This window comes from Leptinotarsa decemlineata, unplaced genomic scaffold (assembly GCF_025532065.1).
Source record: "Leptinotarsa decemlineata unplaced genomic scaffold, Ldec_3_MD MMD2_tig00000882_RagTag_RagTag, whole genome shotgun sequence".
Taxonomy (NCBI): Eukaryota; Metazoa; Arthropoda; class Insecta; order Coleoptera; family Chrysomelidae; genus Leptinotarsa; species Leptinotarsa decemlineata.
The window spans coordinates 17,745,402-17,767,500 of record NW_027412556.1 but is presented as its reverse complement, the minus strand read 5'-3'; the positions used below and the strand labels follow the sequence as shown (position 1 = coordinate 17,767,500).

Genomic DNA, 22,099 nt, shown 5'->3' with positions numbered 1-22,099 from the left:
AGAATTTAAAATGTTAGTATCTTCCCGATTTTTAGATTTTTGAGAAGTTGCTGGCTGACACTATACTAACATTTGCGATATGTACATTCAATATAATATTATCGACATTTAATTTTTGTTTTTGTTCATTTAAAGGTTACTTGAAATTATATCACAAATAATTACATTGTTTGGGAAAGAAAGTTTTTAGCTTTCTATTACTCCAACTTAATACAAAAAATGTAGAAATCTTCCAAAGAAAGATAGAAAGCAATCAATTTTAAAAGAAGTAACTCTATACATAGATGTGTAGATCATGCAAATAAGTAACTTTCAGACCAAACTGTAAGAAAAAGCCCTCCTGAAACAGCTACTTTCATATAAACATTTAATTATATGAGAGAATTTGTTTTGAAACAAGTACTTTTATATGAACACTAAATTATACAAAAAACACTTTACTCAGTTTTTATTCCAAGCATTCGTTATGGAATTGAAGCAGATATCATTCATAGGATTCCTACACAATATACTAACTGAAAGGTAAATATTTTTTCAATGACAAAAATAAAAAAGAATAAAACTGCACAATCAACACAAACCACAAAAGAGGTGAACACGCGTTTTACCATTTTTAATATATTGAAACAGATAAGCTTATTGGTGCATCGGAAAATGAAATTTTGCGATCAGTCAATTTTCAAATATTTCTGATTGAATTTTACCCATACCGGACAACAATCTATCTATATGGGAGAATCATCATAAAATGGTTTCTTCACTAATTCTAGTATTCATCATATCTGAAGAAGATATGAAAAACACAAAAAGATATGAAAATGCACCGTCAAGGTCTTTGGAACGAATGGTAACCTTATGCGTTAAATAAGTCATGAAAATCGGAATGAGGTTGGACATTGACATGAAAACCCAGAAAATATTTGTAGTCGTTGCAGCAGATGTAATTTAACAGAAGTTCATAGAAGTCTGGCCCAAAGGAATGCCAAAAAAATCTTTCGAGAAACTTTCAATTACAATTTCAATATTCAAAAAAAAAATATATGAATCAAAAACAAAACTTTTTCAAAAATAAATTCGATCCAATATATTTTGTTCCATTACAAATTCTCCGTTCAGAATTGAACGGAGGTTTACTTTGAGTTATTTCTGTCTGTCTGTTTTTCCGTTAACCAGCTGTCGCACCCCAACGAACGACAACCCTCAGAAGTCGAAACTTGTGCGAGCTAAGGATTAACGAGGTCTTACCTTTTAACGTGTGATTCCTAACACGTTATTGCTTATCAATACGTGACATTTTTTTATGAAGACGTCCTAAATTAATTCAGAAAACATAATAGAAAACAAAGAAGTGCGACATCTCTCGCAGTGTTTATGTCAAATGATTGATCATTTGAAGGAGGCACACATTTGAAAATCAAATTAACTAATAAAAAGTACATCGACGTTATTCACGTCATCAAAATTATTTTGAAAACAGTTTTCAAACAGTTTAATTTTTCATAGAATGTTAACTCTATATTTATCTCTCTCAAATCTCCTCTATTTTTCTCTATCTCTCACTCTCTGTTTCTTATTTCTCGCTGTCTGTCTCTTATCTCTCTCTTTTTCTATCTGAGTCGCTTTCTCTCTCTGTCTGTGTATCACTTTCTGCCTGTCTCTCACTGTCTTTGAACGTGTTCCTCAATATCTCTGTCCTCTATTTCTCTCTATCTCTCGCTCTCTGTCTCTTATGTCTCGCTCTATTTCTCTCTATCTCTCGCTCTCTGTCTCTTATGTCTCGCTGTCTGTTTCTTATTTCTCTCACTGAGTCGTTTTTTTATTCTTTGTCTGTGCACATTCGAACGGCCCATTCTAAACTAATACAAGTAAACGATTGATGGGGTTTCATGTTTTAAAGTGAAATTCCTGGCAAGAGTCAGATGGTACGTATTGATCACCCATCGGCTACTGACTGACCAGAATAGTCACCAACTTTGATTTCCCCGCGAAACACTTTTCTTGAGTTTTGCTAAAAACTTTGTATTTGATGAGGCACGATATCCAGGGACTTGTTTCTTTTCGCAATTTTCAATAAAATTACTATATTTTACCAGTGAGAGCAAGAGAATTTGAAACATCTTTAATTATAATTATTTTCTTAAAGTTTGCGATTTGCACAATTAAATATTAGGAATCGCAAGTTTAAATACAAGAGATTATGCGCCTAGGGACGAACTCTTTATTAATCAAACCGTCCACGCCTCTATTTTAAGAAACCATAAAGCCAATACAGCCCCATAAAGACTAACAGTAGCCTCAAACAGTAGAACCAAAAACTCCCTCAAACAGACCAATCTCAGAAAGTATTCAACATTGAACTTTTACAAACAGTAAAACCAAAAAAAACCCTCAAACAGTAAAGCCAAAAACACCCTCAAACATATATACGTCAGAAAGTATTCAATTTTGAAATTTTTCCACACAGTAACACCAAAATACCCTCAATCAGACCAGCAGCACTTTCAAACAGACAAACAACACCTTCAAACAAACCAACAGCACCGTCAAACCAAAAACTTCCTCAAACAGACAAACATCAGATAGAATTCAATATTGAACTTTCACTAACAGTAAAACCAAAAACACCCTCAAACAGATTAACATCAGAAAGTATTCAATATTGAACTTTTACAAGCAGTGAAACTAAAAACACTCTCAAACAGAACAACAGTACCCCTCAGAAGAACATCACCCTCTAACGGTAAAACCAAAAATACTCTCAAACAGACAAACATCAGAAAGTATTCAATATTGAACTTTTCCAAACAGCAAAACCAAAAACATTCTCAAACAGACCGACAGTATCCTCAAACAGACCAATAGCACCCTTAAACAGATCAGCATCACCCTCAAACAGACCAACAGCACCCTTAAACAGATCAGCATCACCCTCAAACAGACCGGCAGCATTCTCAAACAGACCAACAGCACCCTCAAACAGATCAGCATCACCCTCAAACAGATCAGCATCACCCTCAAACAGACAAACATTAGAAAGAATTCAATATTGAACTTTTCCAAATAGCAAAACCAAAATCATTCTCAAACAGACCGACAGCATCCTCAAACAGACCAACAGCACCCTTAAACAGATCAGCATCACCCTCAAACAGACCAACAGCACCCTTAAACAGATCAGCATCACCCTCAAACAGACAAACATTAGAAAGAATTCAATTATAAACACTCTCAAACAGACCGACAGCATCCTCAAACAGACCAACAGCACCATCAAACAGATCAGCATCACCCTCAAACAGACAAACACTAGAAAGAATTCAATATTGAACTTTCACTAACAGTAAAACCAAAAACACCCTCAAACAGACTAACATCAGAAAGTATTTAATATTGAACTTTTACAAGCAGTAAAACTAAATACACTCTCAAATAGACCAACAGCACCCTCAAAAAGATCAACATCACCCTCAAACAGTAAAACCAAAAACACCCTCAAACAGACAAACAAACAAATATTGAACTTTTTCAAACAGCAAAACCAAAAACATTCTCAAACAGACCGACAGCATCCTTCAAACAGACAAACAGTACCCTTAATCAGTAAAACCAAAAAGACCCTCAAACAGACAAACATCAGAAAGAATGTATTATTGCACTTTCTAAGGGTTTTTGTGGAGCGTACTAGTGTTTAGAAATCAATTTTCAATTAAATAATACTATAATAAATGCATTCCATTTTTTGAGTACTCTCAAAACTTGTTACTTGAACCTGTTTTAATCAGTGTCGGAAAATTAGGTTGCCCTATAAACATAACAAAACATGACCTACAATACAAGAAGATCCGAGTAGAATCATCAAACAAACTCGCACATGATTATCTACAAGCACATTCTGAAAATACTCCGTGGCGAGGTCGATGAATGTTTGAAAATAGCTTGTCAAAAAACTCCATTGCGAAAACCTGGTTCATTATTGTCGGTTCGCATGTTACTAGCGGCACCTGCGAGAATTTTTATTAAAGCTTGAAAACTATTTTATATTCTGCAGAAAACTGCGCGCTTCGTCAATCATTTCAAACAAAATTTATTAGTGATTTTATTATTTTCTAGTTTCGAAAGGAATTTTGGATTGTGTGATTAATATTGACCTGTTGTGACTTCCTATCATTTTTTTTCTACAACCCGGAAAGTATTTTTGAGGATAATAGTAAGTGACAGTTACCAAAGTTGAATAATATCATTTTATTCACGCAATTAAAAAATAATTTTTGCATTTCCTCACAATATTCGAAAGCTATGGTTACATTGTCAAATCAACTTTCCTTGGCTATCGATGTAAGCTGAAGAATTGATGTACAAACTGTTCCCTTGTTGAGCCACTCGTTGAACTTCCATTTCAATGTACATGATGTATGTCTTTCTCAATTTTTTGTTGATCGTGACTCACCTCTTTCAATATGCCAAGTTTCTAGTGGACAGTTAACCTGTAAATGTTCTCTTCATAACAGCATATCTCAGATCAGAGGTAATTCTAACGAGCTTTCTAGTTTCTCATTGAACTGAACTATCGGTAGAGGTTGCTTTACTCTATTTCGATTTCATAATTCTGGAACTAGTCATATCATTTTGGCACTTATTCTTTAGAATACAAATACTGTCTTTTAGTTATCTCCTAAGTTGGTTAGCGAAACACGCGTTGAGAAACAGTATTTATATTCTGTCGTGGAAAGAGTATTTTCAGTAGATTAATTTTTAATTTTACGCCAGAAATTCCAAATTTCAGTTATCAAGTGGTTTTCATCCCTTCATTGTTAGTTACATATCATAGTTACTTCGACTGATGTGGTAACTATTCATTTCTCGATTATAAATATCTTCACGCCTATGAATTTCTAACATACACTCACAAAACGGATGAATTCATCCATAGACTTGAAAATACAATACACGGTCGCAGAGAAGTTGCTATCATGCCTGACGTGTCATCTACAGCTGAGGTAGCATTATCAAAGGCAATGAGGCAACTAATATAGCACATACCGCATTGATGTTCGCCACACCCACCACTGATGTGGCGGTGGTGGCGTTGTACCTATAGGTTATATCAACGTATATTGTTTAGTGCAGGTAGCCAGAAATTATTTATGTTAATTCCCTTTTCATTTCAGTTGAAATCATCGCTGTGCTTCAAAATTTCTAACGACTATCTTTATAATCCGACTCTTTGCGAAGTCAAGCACTCAAATCTTTTCGAACGCGATAGCTTCAGTGTATATTCGACGTGTATTCGGAGTGTATATTCGGCTACTGCTAATTCGTCGATATACCCGAGACGGCAATATCTCTTGTATTCAAACTGCCCAGTTCCGATAATTCTTTTCAAATATAGACTAATCCAGAGCTATAAGAGATCCGGTATAGCCCCGATGCTGCTATAGGCTCTGTGTAGCACTTGGATGACCTTAGATTCTCTGATGATTTTCGTTAGTCTGAATATAGATTTTATGTTGTGTTTCTTCAGAATTCTTCCAATACGGTTGTGACATTTTTAACAGGGCAGGAAGGCTTTCCCATCGACAGGCTCATTTAGATTGGCTTTCCTGGGTCGTATTTCCCATTCGAATTCGACTTCGCTATACCCATTTCCTTTAAACGTGTTCTTCAAATGTTAAAGTTCCTCCCCTTGGAGCAAGCAATACAAACCAGGAAAGATAATGCAAAAAACGCCAGATAGGCCCAACAAAAGAAAAACTTCCCTGTTAAAAGTGTTAGGTAGGTATTAGGACGATTCCAAAGAAAAAAAATAATATTCAGGTCTACTAAATTCATCAGAAAGTGTCTACGGACTTCATAGAGCCTTCAGCAACACTGGGGGTTACCGAATTTCTTGTAGCTTTGGTTCAACTCAATGGCAAAACAGTAAACCCAGGAAATTTCAGGCTCCTTTCGAAGCTGGAGTGTCCTGTTCGATTACTATGGCGTTGATACAGCACTACCTTCCCGTATGCTCTTGAGCTTGAGATGCAATAAGCTATCGCCTAGGCTTAGGAAATCCTTCTTAGCCCAGTGACTATTGCTAACTACTTTTCACTTGCTTGTCAAAAACACTGAAATTCGTAGTTGAACCATCTCTGAAACAACTTCAGATCATCACCAATTTTCTGGGTTTTCTTCATCTCATCTGTTCTCCTAGATCGAATGCTTCGAAATTCCGGTTCTCAATTTTTGCATTTTTGGATTTTTTATTACCAGAATCTGTTGGCAATCTGTTTCGTTATCTTTGATCCAGGCTAATCCTACCCTTTCTACTCAACGAAGAACTTTGGTTTCTCAGATAAGATCCCAATTAACATCTTCGTTGAAGCGGTTGTCACAGCCTGGAACCCTGGCGTGGCTATAAATAAATCGTTAGATTTTAGCCATCGATGGAATCATGTATTTGTTTTTGTCTTTCTCTCTTCCAGTACTTTTTTATACATAATGATCTTTATCATCAATATTCTCTGCTTATATGTTCAACAGAAATTGATTCAGTTCCATTAATTAGATAGTTGTTGACGATGTTGAGCCAATGGATCTTTTAGTAAAAACTTTAACCACATATGTAATCTACCCACTTCACTGAAACATTTTTCTCTCTCATAACAAATGTTCCAATTCTTCAATGTTCTCCCGATAATAACTTATTGATTTGTTTGGTGAAGGATCCTGTGTTTTCATTACCGTGAAAATATTGAAAAGGGCTGCACGATTTCTTTGTAGGTCGCCCTTCGCCATAACTTGAAGTACTCGAATACAATTGACTGAACACGCTTCTAGATCCAATACAGCGAATCACCTTTTGTGTCTAAGCATTGGATAACTTGTTTAAATAGTATAGTTTTTATAGTATTGTTTTCCAACAAATGTTTGACGTGAATATTGATTGAAACAAATCAAACACTCAAATGTTAAACGAACTTAATACATTAGTAAAAGCCACACCCCAATCGGTGCAGCAGTTTTTGAGGTTAGCGTGCAAAATAGCACTGTGTTGGTTCTATTGACTTAATGAAGACCCCAATGATATTTTCTCAAATATCTTCCATACATAGACAGCTATCAGTTACAATTTTATCATATGTATAGGGTCTTTCATTAAGCGCTTACTATCATGTGTGGAATATAACATCGTTCAAATGTCCGCCTCTGGGTGGAGCGCATTGGAAACGTCCAATTTTCCACGGCTCTGGCGCATAAATCAGGCTGAATTTCACCGATGGCATGAGTTATTGTTTGATCTCAAAATCTTGCCATCGAAATTATTATGTTTTTCAAATGAATCTTATTTTTTAGTATTTAGCATAGAGTTGCCAGCTCTAAAATTTATACAACAAAACATGGCATTAAAAACTATGGCATTATTTTTACTTATCCTCATAAAATTAAATATTCTCGAATATCTTTTCTCAAGCAACCCGTAGGTTTATTACACGTAAATATGGAAAGCTACAAATAGCTACATTTTCAATTCCACAATTGTTCCTTGTATCCCTTATCTTGGGAATTACCCGCTATTATGACCTCTCCTACGTATGTTAATCCAAACCTCTATCTATCCCTACAATGACGAATCTGAAACCCCTTCTCTAACTACCGATGTGAAACATTGCATTTTTGTAAATTCATTCATTACGTTTCAAACCTTGTAAGAGTACATTAAGAATTAAATCTTGTCTTGTCTACAGTACATCTTGCCAATTATTTTTCTTATCCAATCTTTTCACAAGAGTTATTGTAATTCTTGTGTGCATTAAGCATTGATACTCACGATAAAATAATCGTGGGTCAAAACAGTTATGTTGGCCTTGATGACCGCTGCGTTTTGTGGCTTATTCGCATACACCTGCGACTTGAGAAAACTACACCAAAAAATCTAACAGGGTCAAATCGCACGATCTCGGTGGCCAGTTCACATCACCTCTACGTGGGATGACCATGCCCTCAAATCTTCCGTGCAGAATATCCAATGTAGCATGAGCTATGTGGCACGCAGAACGGTTGAAATCACATGTCATTAGGGTCCAGATCATCCAAGTCAGGCCAATAGAAGTTGGTAATCATCGACCTATAGTGCTCGCCGTTGACAGTGATGGCCAGGTCAACATCGTTCTCAAAGAAATATGGAACGATGTCGCCGCCAGATCAAAATCCACACCAAGCAGTGACTTTTTCAGGGTGCATTGGACGCTCTTAGATCTCATGTGGATTGGTATCGCCCCAAATTCGACAATTTTGTTTGTTCACGTACCCATTCATCCAGAAATGGGCCTCGTCGCTGACGATTATTTTTCGATGAAAATTAGGGTCAGTTGCCAACTGCTCCAGATCCCATTCAGCGAACGCACGTCGTTGTCTATGGTCGTTTATCTTCTTATCCCTGTTGGAAGGCCCTATATATATTGACATGTCACCTCTATTTGCTAACCGAAGTTTAACATTGACTCTAGATACGATTACAGGTTACTGGGTTTCTTGGTGATGAAAAGAAATTATTATTCGAAGTAAAAACTGTAGTTTTCTTCAAGTTGTTCAGTTTCTATTCTTTCCAAATTTTTGAATAATGTTGTAAATCATGCCCGGAAGAAAATAACGCCGGCGCCACTGGTAGCCATAAACCAATGGTGACGTAGCTAAAAGCGCGCGAATGTACGATGATTCCCCGCCACTCCAGAAGCAGCGAGAATAATGCTACCATCTCGACGGAACTTCGGCGAAATTTGTACTGCATTCGATTACGATATAAAAACGATAGCCGCGGGCATATCGACACAGTCAAGTGGACGTTACAGTGCGGTACGCGAAGTGATCTAGTAAGACGATAGATATTCAAATAATAGTTGAGGTTTTAGTTGAAGTGTTTGTGTATTTAAAGTGAAATAAAGTTGAGTATGATTATTCAGTGTAGTCAATTATTGGTCAACCCACGGGTAATAATGTAACAATAATTTAGCCGTTTATACTCCATGCTAAAATGCAGTTTCCGATTTCGAATTTAAATATTGCTCAAGCAAGAAATCTAACGCTTTCTTCTTTGTATTCACATATTCAAATAAATAGTTACTTGCAAAAAAACAAGATTTCAATTTTTGTTTGTTCCTGAACATTTATTGAAAACACTTGTCCAACACCAGACAGAAAAATACTGTTCCTTGACGAGAGTTTCGCTAAAAAGAAGTACGTATTTTGCAATATTGCTTGCACATATAACATATGACGTTGTCAAATGGGGCGACTTCTCCAAAATTTGTATAAATTTTCCGACAACAAAAAGCTCTGAGAATTTTGGCAAACTGTGGTTTCAGAGAACACTATCGCCCTCTTTTTGTTCAATTCAGAACACTACCGCTTCCGTCAATATATATCGAACATTCTCTGAGAGAAATACATGAACAAATAAGTAGAAATATCAGATACATGGCTAAAATACAAAACAACCAAGCTTCACTAGGTTACCAAAATACCGGCTTTCTGTTTCCCGGAAGAATTCTTTGGACTACAATATTTATAATATGTTAGCAACAGAAATAAAGACACTTAATATACTTTTATTCAGGAAAAAAATTGAAAGTTTTTTCTGCAACATTGTTTTTATTCGGTTTCTAGGTTTACTGAATATGTCAGGCGTTTTCCTATGCAATTTTGCTCATGCTCGCCATGCTTGTTTCAAAATGTATCTGTTAAGTGTGGGCAAAACCATAAATGTTTCTCATATTCTATTATATTCTAGGTATTGTATATCTATGTTCCGTAGAATGATGACTGTATATATGTGTGTGTGTATGTAATATAAGTTTTAGAAATAGACACAGCTTCAGCTACGTGATTGACTTTAGTATTTGTATTTTGTTCCATTCATTCATTTATTCACGTATTTTACTTGGAGAAATTCTGTGATTTTAACTATATTGTTGTTTTATGACTTATGCTATACACTGTAGTATCTGTTGCATCAGTAAATAAGTTACTACTACTACTACTAAATTCACTTTCAACTCATCTGACTGACTTTCGATCTTTCACTAAAATATCAACTAAATTCCAACTTCTTATTCGTTCTATTATATCAGAAAAACTCTTTCAATATTTAGATTACTTTTCCTGTACTAATTAATATAACTGCATCATGAACCCTCTGAATTTTTTTTCGATCTTTCACTAAAATATCAACTAAATTCCAACTTCTTATTCGTTCTATTATATCAGAAACTCTTTCAATATTTGGATTACTTTTCCTGTACTAATTAATATAACTGCAACATAAACCCTCTGAATTTTTTTTCGTAGTCTGTTCTTTGGTAACTCAAACGGTGACCGTACGTATTGCATAAACATACTTTCCTCATATACCATATTTGGACTTACAGATTTCACTCCATAACTGTCGGATTTCAAAACGTGACTCTCAATTTCTGATGGCGACTGTCTAGTTACTCGCTGGCCATACCCAGAATAGTTTGACCCAACTCCCGTTGAACCCGATACGGTATTTTGCAGATCAGCTAGCAAGGCATCTGTAATGGAAACAAAAATTAAATATTGAACGAGTCATTTTTCTGGAGGATATCGGAGTTTTTATAGACCCTTTTGTGTGTATTTCCAGCGAAAAAAATACTCAAATATGTCATAGGAGAGATAGAACATTTTTCTTTGTCAGAAATACTTTGAATTTACTCAGTTACTTATCAAAGTCAACTAAATAGATTGCTCCACATATAGTAAGGGGGCACACTTGAAGACTGCTTGTAAATCAAATTATCTAAAAGAACAATTCGTTCGGGCCAGTCTCAAGTCACCTACGCTGTAGGTTAATGGACTGACACCTATCAGAAAACAACTACTACCCTGGCTAATATCACGAAGGGCTTTGGATTATATCCGACAGGTGTCACTGCAGGATTCTTCACAGGAGTAACTCTTGCATGTGCTGTTGGCGATACAACTGCCGGATTAGATTTTCAATTATTGGAACGGACACACTTGCAGACCGGTTTTGGGCTATTTGGCCTCTCGTCAGTGCAAGGTACTGTTCATCATCATGTGGGGCGACGACAAATATGTTGTTCGTCGTTCGCTTAAGCCTTGTTCGAGGAAGATACTCTGAAAGAAATTCGACTTTTAATTATGGGAAATATAGGATCATCGACTTCATGTTGTTGATAGACAATACCTTGCACTAACGAAAGGACAAATAGCCCGAAACCTGTCTGCAAATGTGTTCAAATAATTGAAAATCGAATCCGGTCGCTATATCGCTAAAAGCATATACAGGAATTAAATTGTTCTCTTAGATAATTTAAACAGAAATTTTCCTCTAAAAAAGGTCTATGAAAGATAAAAATAAATATGTTTTAGTACGAGTATCAATAATTTTGGCTTTCTCAAACTTCAGAAAAGCGTTTTTTGATTAAGAAAAACTTCAACAGGATTACAGAGCAACTCAAATATTTCTCACATTACAGGATATTCCAAAAAGTCGTAACATTTCAAATATGGAAATTTCTAAATATCTTTTAGACTCTTTTCGAAATTATCAAATATGGATTATTTATTTCACAATGGGTAATTGAAACGTTCTGACAGATGAATTCAACGTAATGACTGTGAATACATTCATTCCGCTTCTTATCTTATGTAGTTCTGTTGTTTGGGAAAAGTGTTTTTAATTTAAAAAATGAGTGCAATGCTTGAAAAATAATTTTTATTTTCAATCAACCATAGTCTGGCCAGGATTAGAAACGGCTCACTTGTTCATACCTGCCAACCCAATAGTTACTCGAAGAAGAAAGTAGCCAACCCAACATTTGTATATTCAACAGGCTTCATACTTTCAATTGATGCATTTATTTTATTAAAAAACATTATCGTGATGCTCAGAAAAAGTATTTTTTCATATTTGAAATCAATGGTATGGCCAGGATTAGTATCGACTTAAGCTTGTCGCCCACTTGTCCGGCACAGCATAGCACGGCCCGTTCCGTCAAAATACGGATAGGATTGGAACAATGAAAATGAATGGAAAACTGCCCACTAGCCCGGCACGGCACAGCCAAGAGCGTCCGCCGCCGGAAATGATTCTAGCTCTCCGATCCTGTCCGGCAAATAACAGTACATGCTATGACGGACTGGCTAAGTGAGCACGTCGCCGGCCAGCGCTTGCCACCATCAACTTGTCTAAACGTGCCTGGGAAGTTTTTGTCTCTCTGTTTTGCTATTCCATCAGTTGACAGCATAGTGTAAGACGGTACCTATGAAAATGGACGAGGATAAATTGAGTTGCTTGTTGAGGCAGGCTCTAGAATATCCAGAAGTTCTGAAAATTTGCCTGGAGTCATTCGGAAATACTGGAAAAATTTCTCCTCGTCTTCTTTCAGATCGTTAGAAAGATGATGAAACTCTTTCAGATTTGCCCTCTTTTGATTAATGGGATGGATCCACAACATTCTTTTTTTGTTAGATCCCAAACTAATCCATTGGATTTATGTGATTATTGTCCGATCAATGATCACTTATGGTGCAATTGCTTGGTGGCCGAAGACTTCATAGAAAACGGCCCAAACGAAGGCTTACAGAGACAGGCTTGTCTGGCTACCAGTGGTGCCATCAGTACCACACCGTCAGCGGCTATGGAGATCCTTCTAGATCTACCTCCTCTCCACATTTTTCTGGAAAGAGAGGCTAGATAGACTGCATACAGACTTGTGCACATTGCCAATTGCACAAATCAATTCAATGCATTGTGCAACAGACTGCTGGTTGACATTGGAAGTCACCGCATTCTGGAAATGACCTCTGACTTTATGCCTCCAACTGTCAACTACGAATAAAGTACTATTCCCGAGTAGAGAAGACTGGATACTCCGGAAGAAGGAATTATTGAGAGCAGATAGTTGTTGGTTCACAGATGGATCAGAAACACCTTCCGGTTCTGGTACAGGTGTTTTCAGTCGCAGACCCAGCACAGAGTTATCTACCTGCCTAGGAACTTATGCGACTATATTTCAAGCAGAAATTAACGCTATTGAATTATGTGCGGAGAGATTGGATAATTCCAACCTCACTCACAAGTCAATAAAAATATTCTCGGATAGTCAAGCGGCGTTGAAAGCTCTTGGCTCCTACCGAGCAACGTCTAAATTGGTAGCATATTGCCAAAAACGACTCTCCTCGATATGAAGACTCAACAGATTGTCACTGATCTAGATTCCTGGCCATACTGGCCTGGAATGCAATGAAGCTGCGGACTCTCTTGCAAGGGAGGGTGCTGCAAGCGGCTTCATTGGACCAGAAACTGTCATTGGCATCGCTTTGGGCTTTGCCAAACAAACACTGACACCTGGCAAGATTTATCGACTTCTGGCAGAATCTTCCAGGATTGGCTAACTCCAAGCGTTTATTCGCCCTTCGAACCTTGATTTCAAAGAGTTGTTGGACTACAGTAGAGATGAACTACAATGTCTAACAGGCCTTCTTACAGGTCACTGGCATTTGAATCATCATATGCAGAGACTTGGACTGTCTCAAGACAGTGTGTGTCGCCTCTGTCTAGAAAATGATGAAACAGCAGAGCACATACTTTGTGCCTGCCCCGCTGGGGATCGAATCAGGTTCTTTGAGTTCGGCAGATCCGTACTCTCACCATCTGACCTGAAAAACCACTCACCATACAAACTAATCGGCTTCGTTGAGAAGCTGGGTTTATTTGGCCGAGTGTGAAGAGATGTGAGCCACAATAAACCGTTGCGGGTTGCGGTGGAGGGTCGAATAGACCCAATCACTTTAGACCTACCTACCTACTATCCGTCGCCATCCAGCGACGGACAGCGCCATGCTTTGCTGTGCCGGACAAGCGGGTGACAAGCTTTACATGTTTATACCTGCCAACCTAATAGTTACGCCAAGAAAGAAATAACTTACCCAACGTTTGTATATTCAGTAGGCTTCATACTTCCGATTGATGCATTTTTTATTGAAAAAAATATTTGTGATGCTTGGTATGTTGGTATATAAACAGTTTTATTGAACAAACGATTGTTGTGGGTAAAAAAAAGTAATTGTTTGTCATAGGCTGGCCAGGATTTTTCCAGTCAACCGACTCGCGACTTAGTTTTCAACATTCTACACATGATTAAACAAATGGTGAAGGTCATTTCCAATTTGTGAATGGATATGATCTACTCACAAACGTTTGACATCCAATTTGAAAATACATACTAGGAAAGACTTTTAATATTTGGATTTTACTTACTGAGATACCCATCCCATTCCGCATGGCTACGGAATCTCGACCATCTATAAGGCCTCTCCAAAGCAATAGGTGGCGATGGATCAAACGTGACAGTTTTAGGTGAAGGAGTACGCATGCGCAACTTGACACTCATTTTTAACTTTCTTTATATTCCGCCTTACGAATCCCGATTCAAACACTGCTAATGTCTATTTGATTATTGCCGGTGAACAAAGCAAAAATGCAGGTGATCCGGAAAGTGTCCAAGATAGATTAAAACTGACAGAAAATCACGCAAATGACTAACACTTGTAGATGTATTTTAGCAAGTCGGATGCCTCTGAGAAACTGAAAATAGATTATTGCGGAATTCCTTCCACTCCACTCTATTACATAATTGACGTTTGTGTTATACAGGGAATCGAGAATATCAAAATGAGTAATGAATGTCTTTAAAGTGATAAAGTGAAGTAGTGTTCATTGTTTTCTTAAAAGTTTCTGTGGGTTTCGATGATAATATTGATTTATCAGTTTACCACGAAAATAAATGACCCAAAGTATAAAATTTTGAGAAAACCTTTGAAACCTACCAGTGTTATTTGAAACCAGATCCCAAAAACTAAACATCCCCGATTCAACAGAGGACAGCGCTGTTTCGACCCTCCATATGTCTCATCAGTGGTGGGAAGCTGACCCACGAATGCATACCTCAACTGTACTGTTCTTAAAGGACAAGCCTCAGGAAGTAGTAAACGCCATCTATGGGATCAACAGACGACCCAACATCAAAGATAAATAAGGCCCCCAAAAGCTGTCGTCGGTGCAAAGCGGGTCATTCTATATAAAATGAACCAATAGAAAAATTTATTTTGGACCATGACCTCTTGGAACTTCATACATTTTGGTTTGCTGAAAGAGTATTGAAAATCTATCATTTCCGTTTTGAATTATCAATGGTCAAAATGTGAAAAAATCGAAATTTTCACCAGGTTTTTGTTTTTTAATTTGTTGTTCCGGTAAAAAAAATTGGTCGTGGTTAACACCATAGTTGTGTAGTTTGTAATATTACAGACTTTTAAAATAAACCGTCGTATACACGATACTGTTTATTTATCGTTTTAGTATTTTTTTTTCGTAGTCTCCATTTTTTAAAATGAGTAAAAAAATAAAACTTTACTTAGATGGCCATGACTTCAAATCTAGATGTATATTTTAATGCTGAACAACTTTTCTAAATAACATTCCCCAAAATTTTTCAAAATGAGAGTACTTTACTCTTGTATCAATATCAAATATTTGAAGGTTCCTCGTATATCACGTGTGTTTTATGGTATTAAAAATCCTCAATAAATAAGTTCCCCGCATGGTGTGCACCATGTGGGGAACTTATTGGGATTCTTATATAATCAGAAATGATTATTGAATAACATAATTTGTTAGCTCCGTAACTATATTATTAAATGGGAGCTGTTGGAAGGTAATGAAGCGGCAAATACTATACAGTGCTAGTCAAAAGTCCCCTCCCCCCCTCGTATCTTTGGAACGGGTATACTTATAATAATGAAATTTGGAGTGTGGAAATAAACAGATGTAGGCTTTTTAACTGGTCATAACAGGTGACGCAATAGTCATAAATGACGTCACAAGGCCACTGTGACCAAAAATTTTAAATGGGACCCTATGGCAAGTGACAGCTCGTTTGAAAGGTATTGAAAATACCTATTCAGTCATACCAATTTTGTTTGGGTTTCGGCTGATTTTGATTGATAAATTGAAGAAATACGAAAATTATTGTTTCGCATTTAATTAATAAAGATTTTAAAGTACGCCTCTGGTTCATTGTCAAAAAGGTTGACGTGTTTGAATTATCTACTTGTCAAAAGTGTTTATACCTTGAAAATTTACCTAAGCTATTGTTTAACGAGACGTTTAAGTGTTTACATAGGCAAAATGGTACGTACTGTAGCCGACAAAGTAGCAGCTATCTTAATAATTGGTGAATGTAGAAACAATTTCCATGCAGCGGAACGACTGTTTAATGAGAGGTACCCCGATCGCCCTATATCGAGGGTTTATTTGAGGGAGCTTCTTCGGAAGTTTGAAGCATCAGGTAGTGTTCAAGATGCCAAACGATCTGGTCGACCAACAATTAGTGATGACAAAAAAATTGACATACTTGGAGAAATGGTAGTGAACCCTACTTCTTCCACAGCCCAAGTTGCGTCTATCTGTGAAGTCAGTCAAAGGACAGTACATAGGGTGTTGGCTAAAAACAAATTTCATCCATACAAATTAAAAATGGTGCACCAACTTTCAGATGATGACCCCGACCGAAGACTAGAATTCTGTGAAACTATGTCCGATAAAATGAACCAACAACCAGGCTACATACAGACAATTTGTTTTAGTGACGAAAGTACTTTCTTTCTCAATGGAAATGTTAACACTCAAAATGTGAGGTATTGGAGTGACACAAATCCTCACATCTTTCGTGAAAAACATACTCAATTTCCAGAAAAAGTAAATGTTTGGGCAGGTATTTTGGGAAATCACATAGTTGGGCCTCTTTTTCTCAATGCTAACTTAACCGGTGAATTGTATCTGGAGATGTTACAAACTGATATTGAGGCGTTAATTCTTGAAATTCTAGAAGATAATCCAGATGAATTCGACAACTTGGAAATAACGTTTCAACAAGATGGTGCTCCTGCACACTATTACGGTGCAGTAAGACGTTACCTAGATGAAGAATATCGTGGTAGATGGATTGGACGACGAGGTTCGATCGAATGGCCAGCTCGGTCACCGGACCTTACACCATTAGATTTTTTTCTATGGGGGTACTTGAAATCTAAGGTTTACGCTACAGCACCTGACAGTATTGCCATTCTGAAACAACGAATTGTTGAAGAATGTAGGGCAATTTCCGCTGACACACTGGGACGAGTACGACAAGAGTTTAGCAATAGGATGCATTACTGCCAGGAAGTAGATGGAGCACATTTTGAACACTTATTATAAGAACTGGTTCTTAAATCTTTATTAATTAATGCGAAACTATAATTTTCGTATTTCTTCAATTTATCAATCAAAATCAGCCGAAACCCAAACAAAATTGGTATGACTGATTAGGTATTTTCAATACCTTTCAAACGAGCTGTCACTTGCCATAGGGTCCCATTTAAAATTTTTGGTCACAGTGGCCTTGTGACGTCATTTATGACTATTGCGTCACCTGTTGTGACCAGTTAAGAAGCCTACATCCGTTTATTTCCACACTCCAAATTTCATTATTATAAGTATACCCGTTCAAAAGATACGAGGGGGGGAGGGGACTTTTGACTAGCACTGTATATTTTCACATGACGAGTCTCATCCAACCCACAATCTCTCGATAATTTCAATGCATTCACTCACAAATCATTTCAAATATAACACCCTATAAACTCCACAATGTTAGTTAATGTTCTATGACAGTTCTTTCATGAATATTTGAAAAAAGACCATCGTTCAATTTAAAATAATTACAGTTAAGTGTGATTGAGACGTCACTAATTAATAATGATGATCGACCACCATTCTTTATTTCACTAAATTTCTTCGGTACGTATTTTGCGAACTTGATACATTACGAAAATGAAGATTAATTTAAATCACTATATATTGCACCCATTTTTAAACGCGAAAATGTAAATATTTAATCTCTTGTACGCCGACAAAGACACAGGTACCGCCAATACTGAACATGAAATATACATCCAACCGTCCAAAAGTGTGTTCCATCAAGGATTACTCCTACAGGCGTATTAGCTATGTATTAAAACGGAATTCCAATAACAATTATTATGGACAGATTTGTTGATCATTTCCATAGAGAATTTATTTTAGGTGGAACTTTAATGATTCGAATGTTCAAAAGTGAAAAGTGCGTGGTATTCCAATATAATTTGTAAATAACGATAAGACTATTCCGTACAACATAAAATGACAACTCTACAAATTTATTTGTCATGCTAACTACATCAATCTACAATTTTATTCACTTTAGCTTATTTTATTAATTACATACGACATTTCTCGTCAGCTGGCTTAGATTAGACAGATTACTAATATATAAACTATACAATGTTTTACATGTTTATTATGTAATATAAGGTGTTTCATTAAATTCTCATCAAATGTGATCACTGTCGGGCATATGAAATAAGCTGTGAGAGCCGTGATAAAAAATATATCAGCCAGTCTAGACGAGTCATTAGAACTAGTTTCAAAGAACATGTATCGCATATCCGATTTTGAAGACCACAAAAATGTAGCGTTACTCAACACGCCTTGGAGACGGCCATAAAATAAAATAAAGTTGAGATCGGTACTTGACAGTAGATTTTTGGATGCTTTCGGAAGTTTGGAAATAGTCTGTTGGAAGGTCCCCTTTCCAAACAGCCCCAGCAAATTTCTACCCGAAATTATTGATGCGTATCGGAAAGTGAAAGTTTACTTCGTCTCCTGAAGGCGCCAATTTGGTTGGTGAAAAGCATGTCGGGAGTATAACATTTCTGGCAGCAAAATGTTTTGGAGTCATTTCTATATATAAATGAATACAATACCAATTATTCAATTTCAACTGAATACGATACAAATATTTCAGTGAATAGTTTTACTGTACAGAAATGAAAACTTCCATTTTAATACAGTACATAAAAAATCAGGTAAGAACATAAAATATCTGTGACTATTATTGAGGGCACATAGATCATGATGATGATTGTCCAAATTGTAAAACTGGTACTGGTAAAAGATTGGCATTTGAGTATATAATAAACTAGTTGTCGTCCGCGGCTTCGCTCGCGTAGAATTTGGTTTGTCACATTCAGTTTCGTGAGACTATTTTAAACAAATAATTACGATAATTCAAGATTCCAAGTTCAGTAACTTCGGCTGTACGTTAATATAAGAGCGGGCAACAGCTAGTAATTTATATTTTTACTTTTAACAGTAACAAAACAATATGACAACTGCACTACTCAATGAATAGCTTCGAGAATCGAAAATTCGCGAAACTAGCAGAACCGTCAACGACGTCTGTCCTCAGGCGCCTGCCGGCGTTATCAGCGATGGCGCTCGACCAGCGGCGGGTCGTCAGAGGAGACAAGGGAGGCATTGCCTCCCCATAAAATTTGAGGCTATTCAACGCAATAAATTGAAAGATATTGACAAATAATTATGATTATTTTTTTCTAAAAATGCTTGGGTATCATTACTTCATCATTAATTTTTAATATAATTACATAATATGCCCTAAAAAACACCATCACTCACTACCTAGTACGTACAACACTGTATCATGCATCAACAAACGTCAAACGCACCGCCCATGAACGAATAACGAATAAACTATCAAACCGAAATGATAAATGCCATGCGTTGAAAGGGAGCCAAGCCTCCGACCGCTTTGAAAAACACAAGTTCCGCGAGACCGAACCAACCAGCGACATACGTCCCGATTTGTAATTTCAGTTGAGGAAATTATAGGGTTAGAGGAGGCTAGCCTCCAGTTGGTTTCCGTTAGTGTACGACTGCGTTTGTTTTTTATTTAATTATTCGAACGGGATGCCGTGACGGACCGGGACTGAAAAATATTTCTGTGAATCGTTTTAGTGTTTCTTGAAAATATTTGTTATTTGTGTATAAAACAGGCAGTATTGTATTATAGCAGTGCTTTATGGTAATATTTTTAATGTGTTTTTCAAGGTGTTTTCAGGTTTTCACTTTTCGGTAAGTTTTTTTTTTCCATTTATTATGGATAAGTTGGACGAAATTGAAAAATCTGACGATATAGTCGATTGGTTACTGACAAATAATTTTAAGTCTTTATCTTATGATAATAAATTTTACATTATTAAAACTCTGGGAAGGCCTCAACCAATTTTGATTTCAATTAAAGCGTCAGATAATCGACAAAATCGAGGATTTAATATTGGTTGATACGATTAATGCGATTGGTTAACCGGCTCCATTAAACGAGATAAACTTTTTTGTTGGCCCTGTGTTTTATTTTCCGTACAAACCGAATACCAAACGTGGTCTAAAATAGGATACTCCGATTTCAAAAATTTACCTCGTTCTACAGAAAGACATTTTAAATCTAAGGAGCATATATTTTCGTCTTGTAAATTAAAATTGTTTAGCAAACAAAATGTAGCAACAGCTTTAGATACAGCTCAAAAAGAGGCCTTAATTTATTTTTATAATCAGGTTAGGGAAAATCGGTCGAATTTAAAAAGACTATTACGATTCATTTGGGTTCCCAAGAATTAGCTTTTCGCGGACACGATGAATCCGAAGATTCGATTAATCGCGGCAATTACAAAGAACTTTAATTGTTATGGGGCAAATATGATTCACAATTTGACAAATTGATTGATTTCTTTGATTTTATCCCAAACAGTGACGATTTTAAAACCGACGACCAAAGTCTTAGGAAGGCGAGAGGTTTCAAATATATTTCAAATGATCACAAGTTTTGTTTCTTGTTAGAAATATTTAAATTAATATTTGAACATACCGATGTTGTTTTTTCTATTCTTCAAAATAAATCAACAGATATTAATTACTCAAAACAACGGTTAAACAATTTAACAAAAATTTTGATGAATTTTAGAAATAACGATACATTTTTAAATAATATTTTCGAATCAATTGATTTAACTCTCGAACCGCCGGCGCCGAAAAAAAGAAAACCCAATTTAGACTTAATCGATTTGAGACAAAATTATTAACAGATTTATAATGAAATATTGGAAACCTTTTTAATGCAAATCAAAGTTAGATTTGAAGATTTACCTAAATTGAACTACTTTGATTTGTTGTTGTTTGAAAAATTTTCGTCCTATACCAAAGATTTTCCCCAAAAACTTTATAACGACTTGATAGCTCAGTATCCATTTTTCGATGTTATTCAACTGAAAAATGAATTAATCGTAATGTACAGCTACCCTCAAATGTTTCAAAATTGCAAGTCTCCTTCAGATTCATTAAATTTTATGTTTGGAAATGAAAAATTAAAAATGATTTATATTAAATAACTTAAAGACAACCCTTTTTTCTTGTTTTTGTTTTTTAATGGTCAGTTTTATACGTATAATTTTCGGCAATACACAATTATTGCAAATATTACGTATTTTGCTTCAAATAGGTGCGATACCCCAAAAATTTTTCGCGCCTCCGGAGGGCTTTTCTGTGTGTATATAGTCTTTATGACTTTAGCCTCCTCTGTTCTCCAATGCACGAGCCGTCACTGCGCTCTACCCCCGCGTATCATCCCTGTCGTCTTACAGTAGATGCACGCGTAATGACTCACTTACTTACACACGATTAGTTTAAATTACTTAGTGTAAAAGACAAAGTTCATCTATATTAAATACTCAAAACGATAATTGTATCAATTTTTATAAGAATTTGACAGATATTCTAAAATGTGTATTGTAAAAAAAGTATCCAATTTAATTGTATTTATGGCTCAGTATTTTGCATATAGTGGCTATCACATAAGAGGCAGATATATTTTATCGCGGACTTTTATTTGGAACTATTCGATCTTGCGGTACATTATCTGCATGTAACTCCAACGGTATAGGCGGCGCACGCCAAGATAGCCCTCAGGGAGGAATAATTTTTCCGACTTACTTAATACGTATGATTAAAATTACATAAAACCTTTATGAATTATAGCCTATATGTTATTGTGATGTATAAGCTGTATTTGTGTGAAGTCATCTATATCCGTTCAGTTGTTTAGGCATGAAAGAGCCACAAACATACATACATCCTCAC

The 22,099-nt window shown here is 36.2% G+C and overlaps 1 protein-coding gene across 3 annotated transcripts in view; it reads right to left on the bottom strand.

The window, feature by feature from the left end:
* The window catches only part of Pax (Paxillin), an 89,380-nt gene that overhangs the window by 46,365 nt on the left and 20,916 nt on the right, over positions 1–22,099 (bottom strand). The window contains exons 1-2 of one of the 3 annotated variants that reach the window (XM_074175168.1): positions 14,288–14,530; positions 10,405–10,553 (exon numbers count right to left, since the gene is read on the bottom strand). In XM_074175168.1, the coding sequence (XP_074031269.1) occupies positions 10,405–10,553; positions 14,288–14,420 (282 nt within the window). In that variant the 5' untranslated portion in view covers positions 14,421–14,530. Of the gene's footprint in view, positions 1–10,404; positions 10,554–14,287; positions 14,531–22,099 lie in introns of those variants that run through there. The other 2 variants (XM_074175170.1, XM_074175169.1) reach the window with 2 other exon arrangements.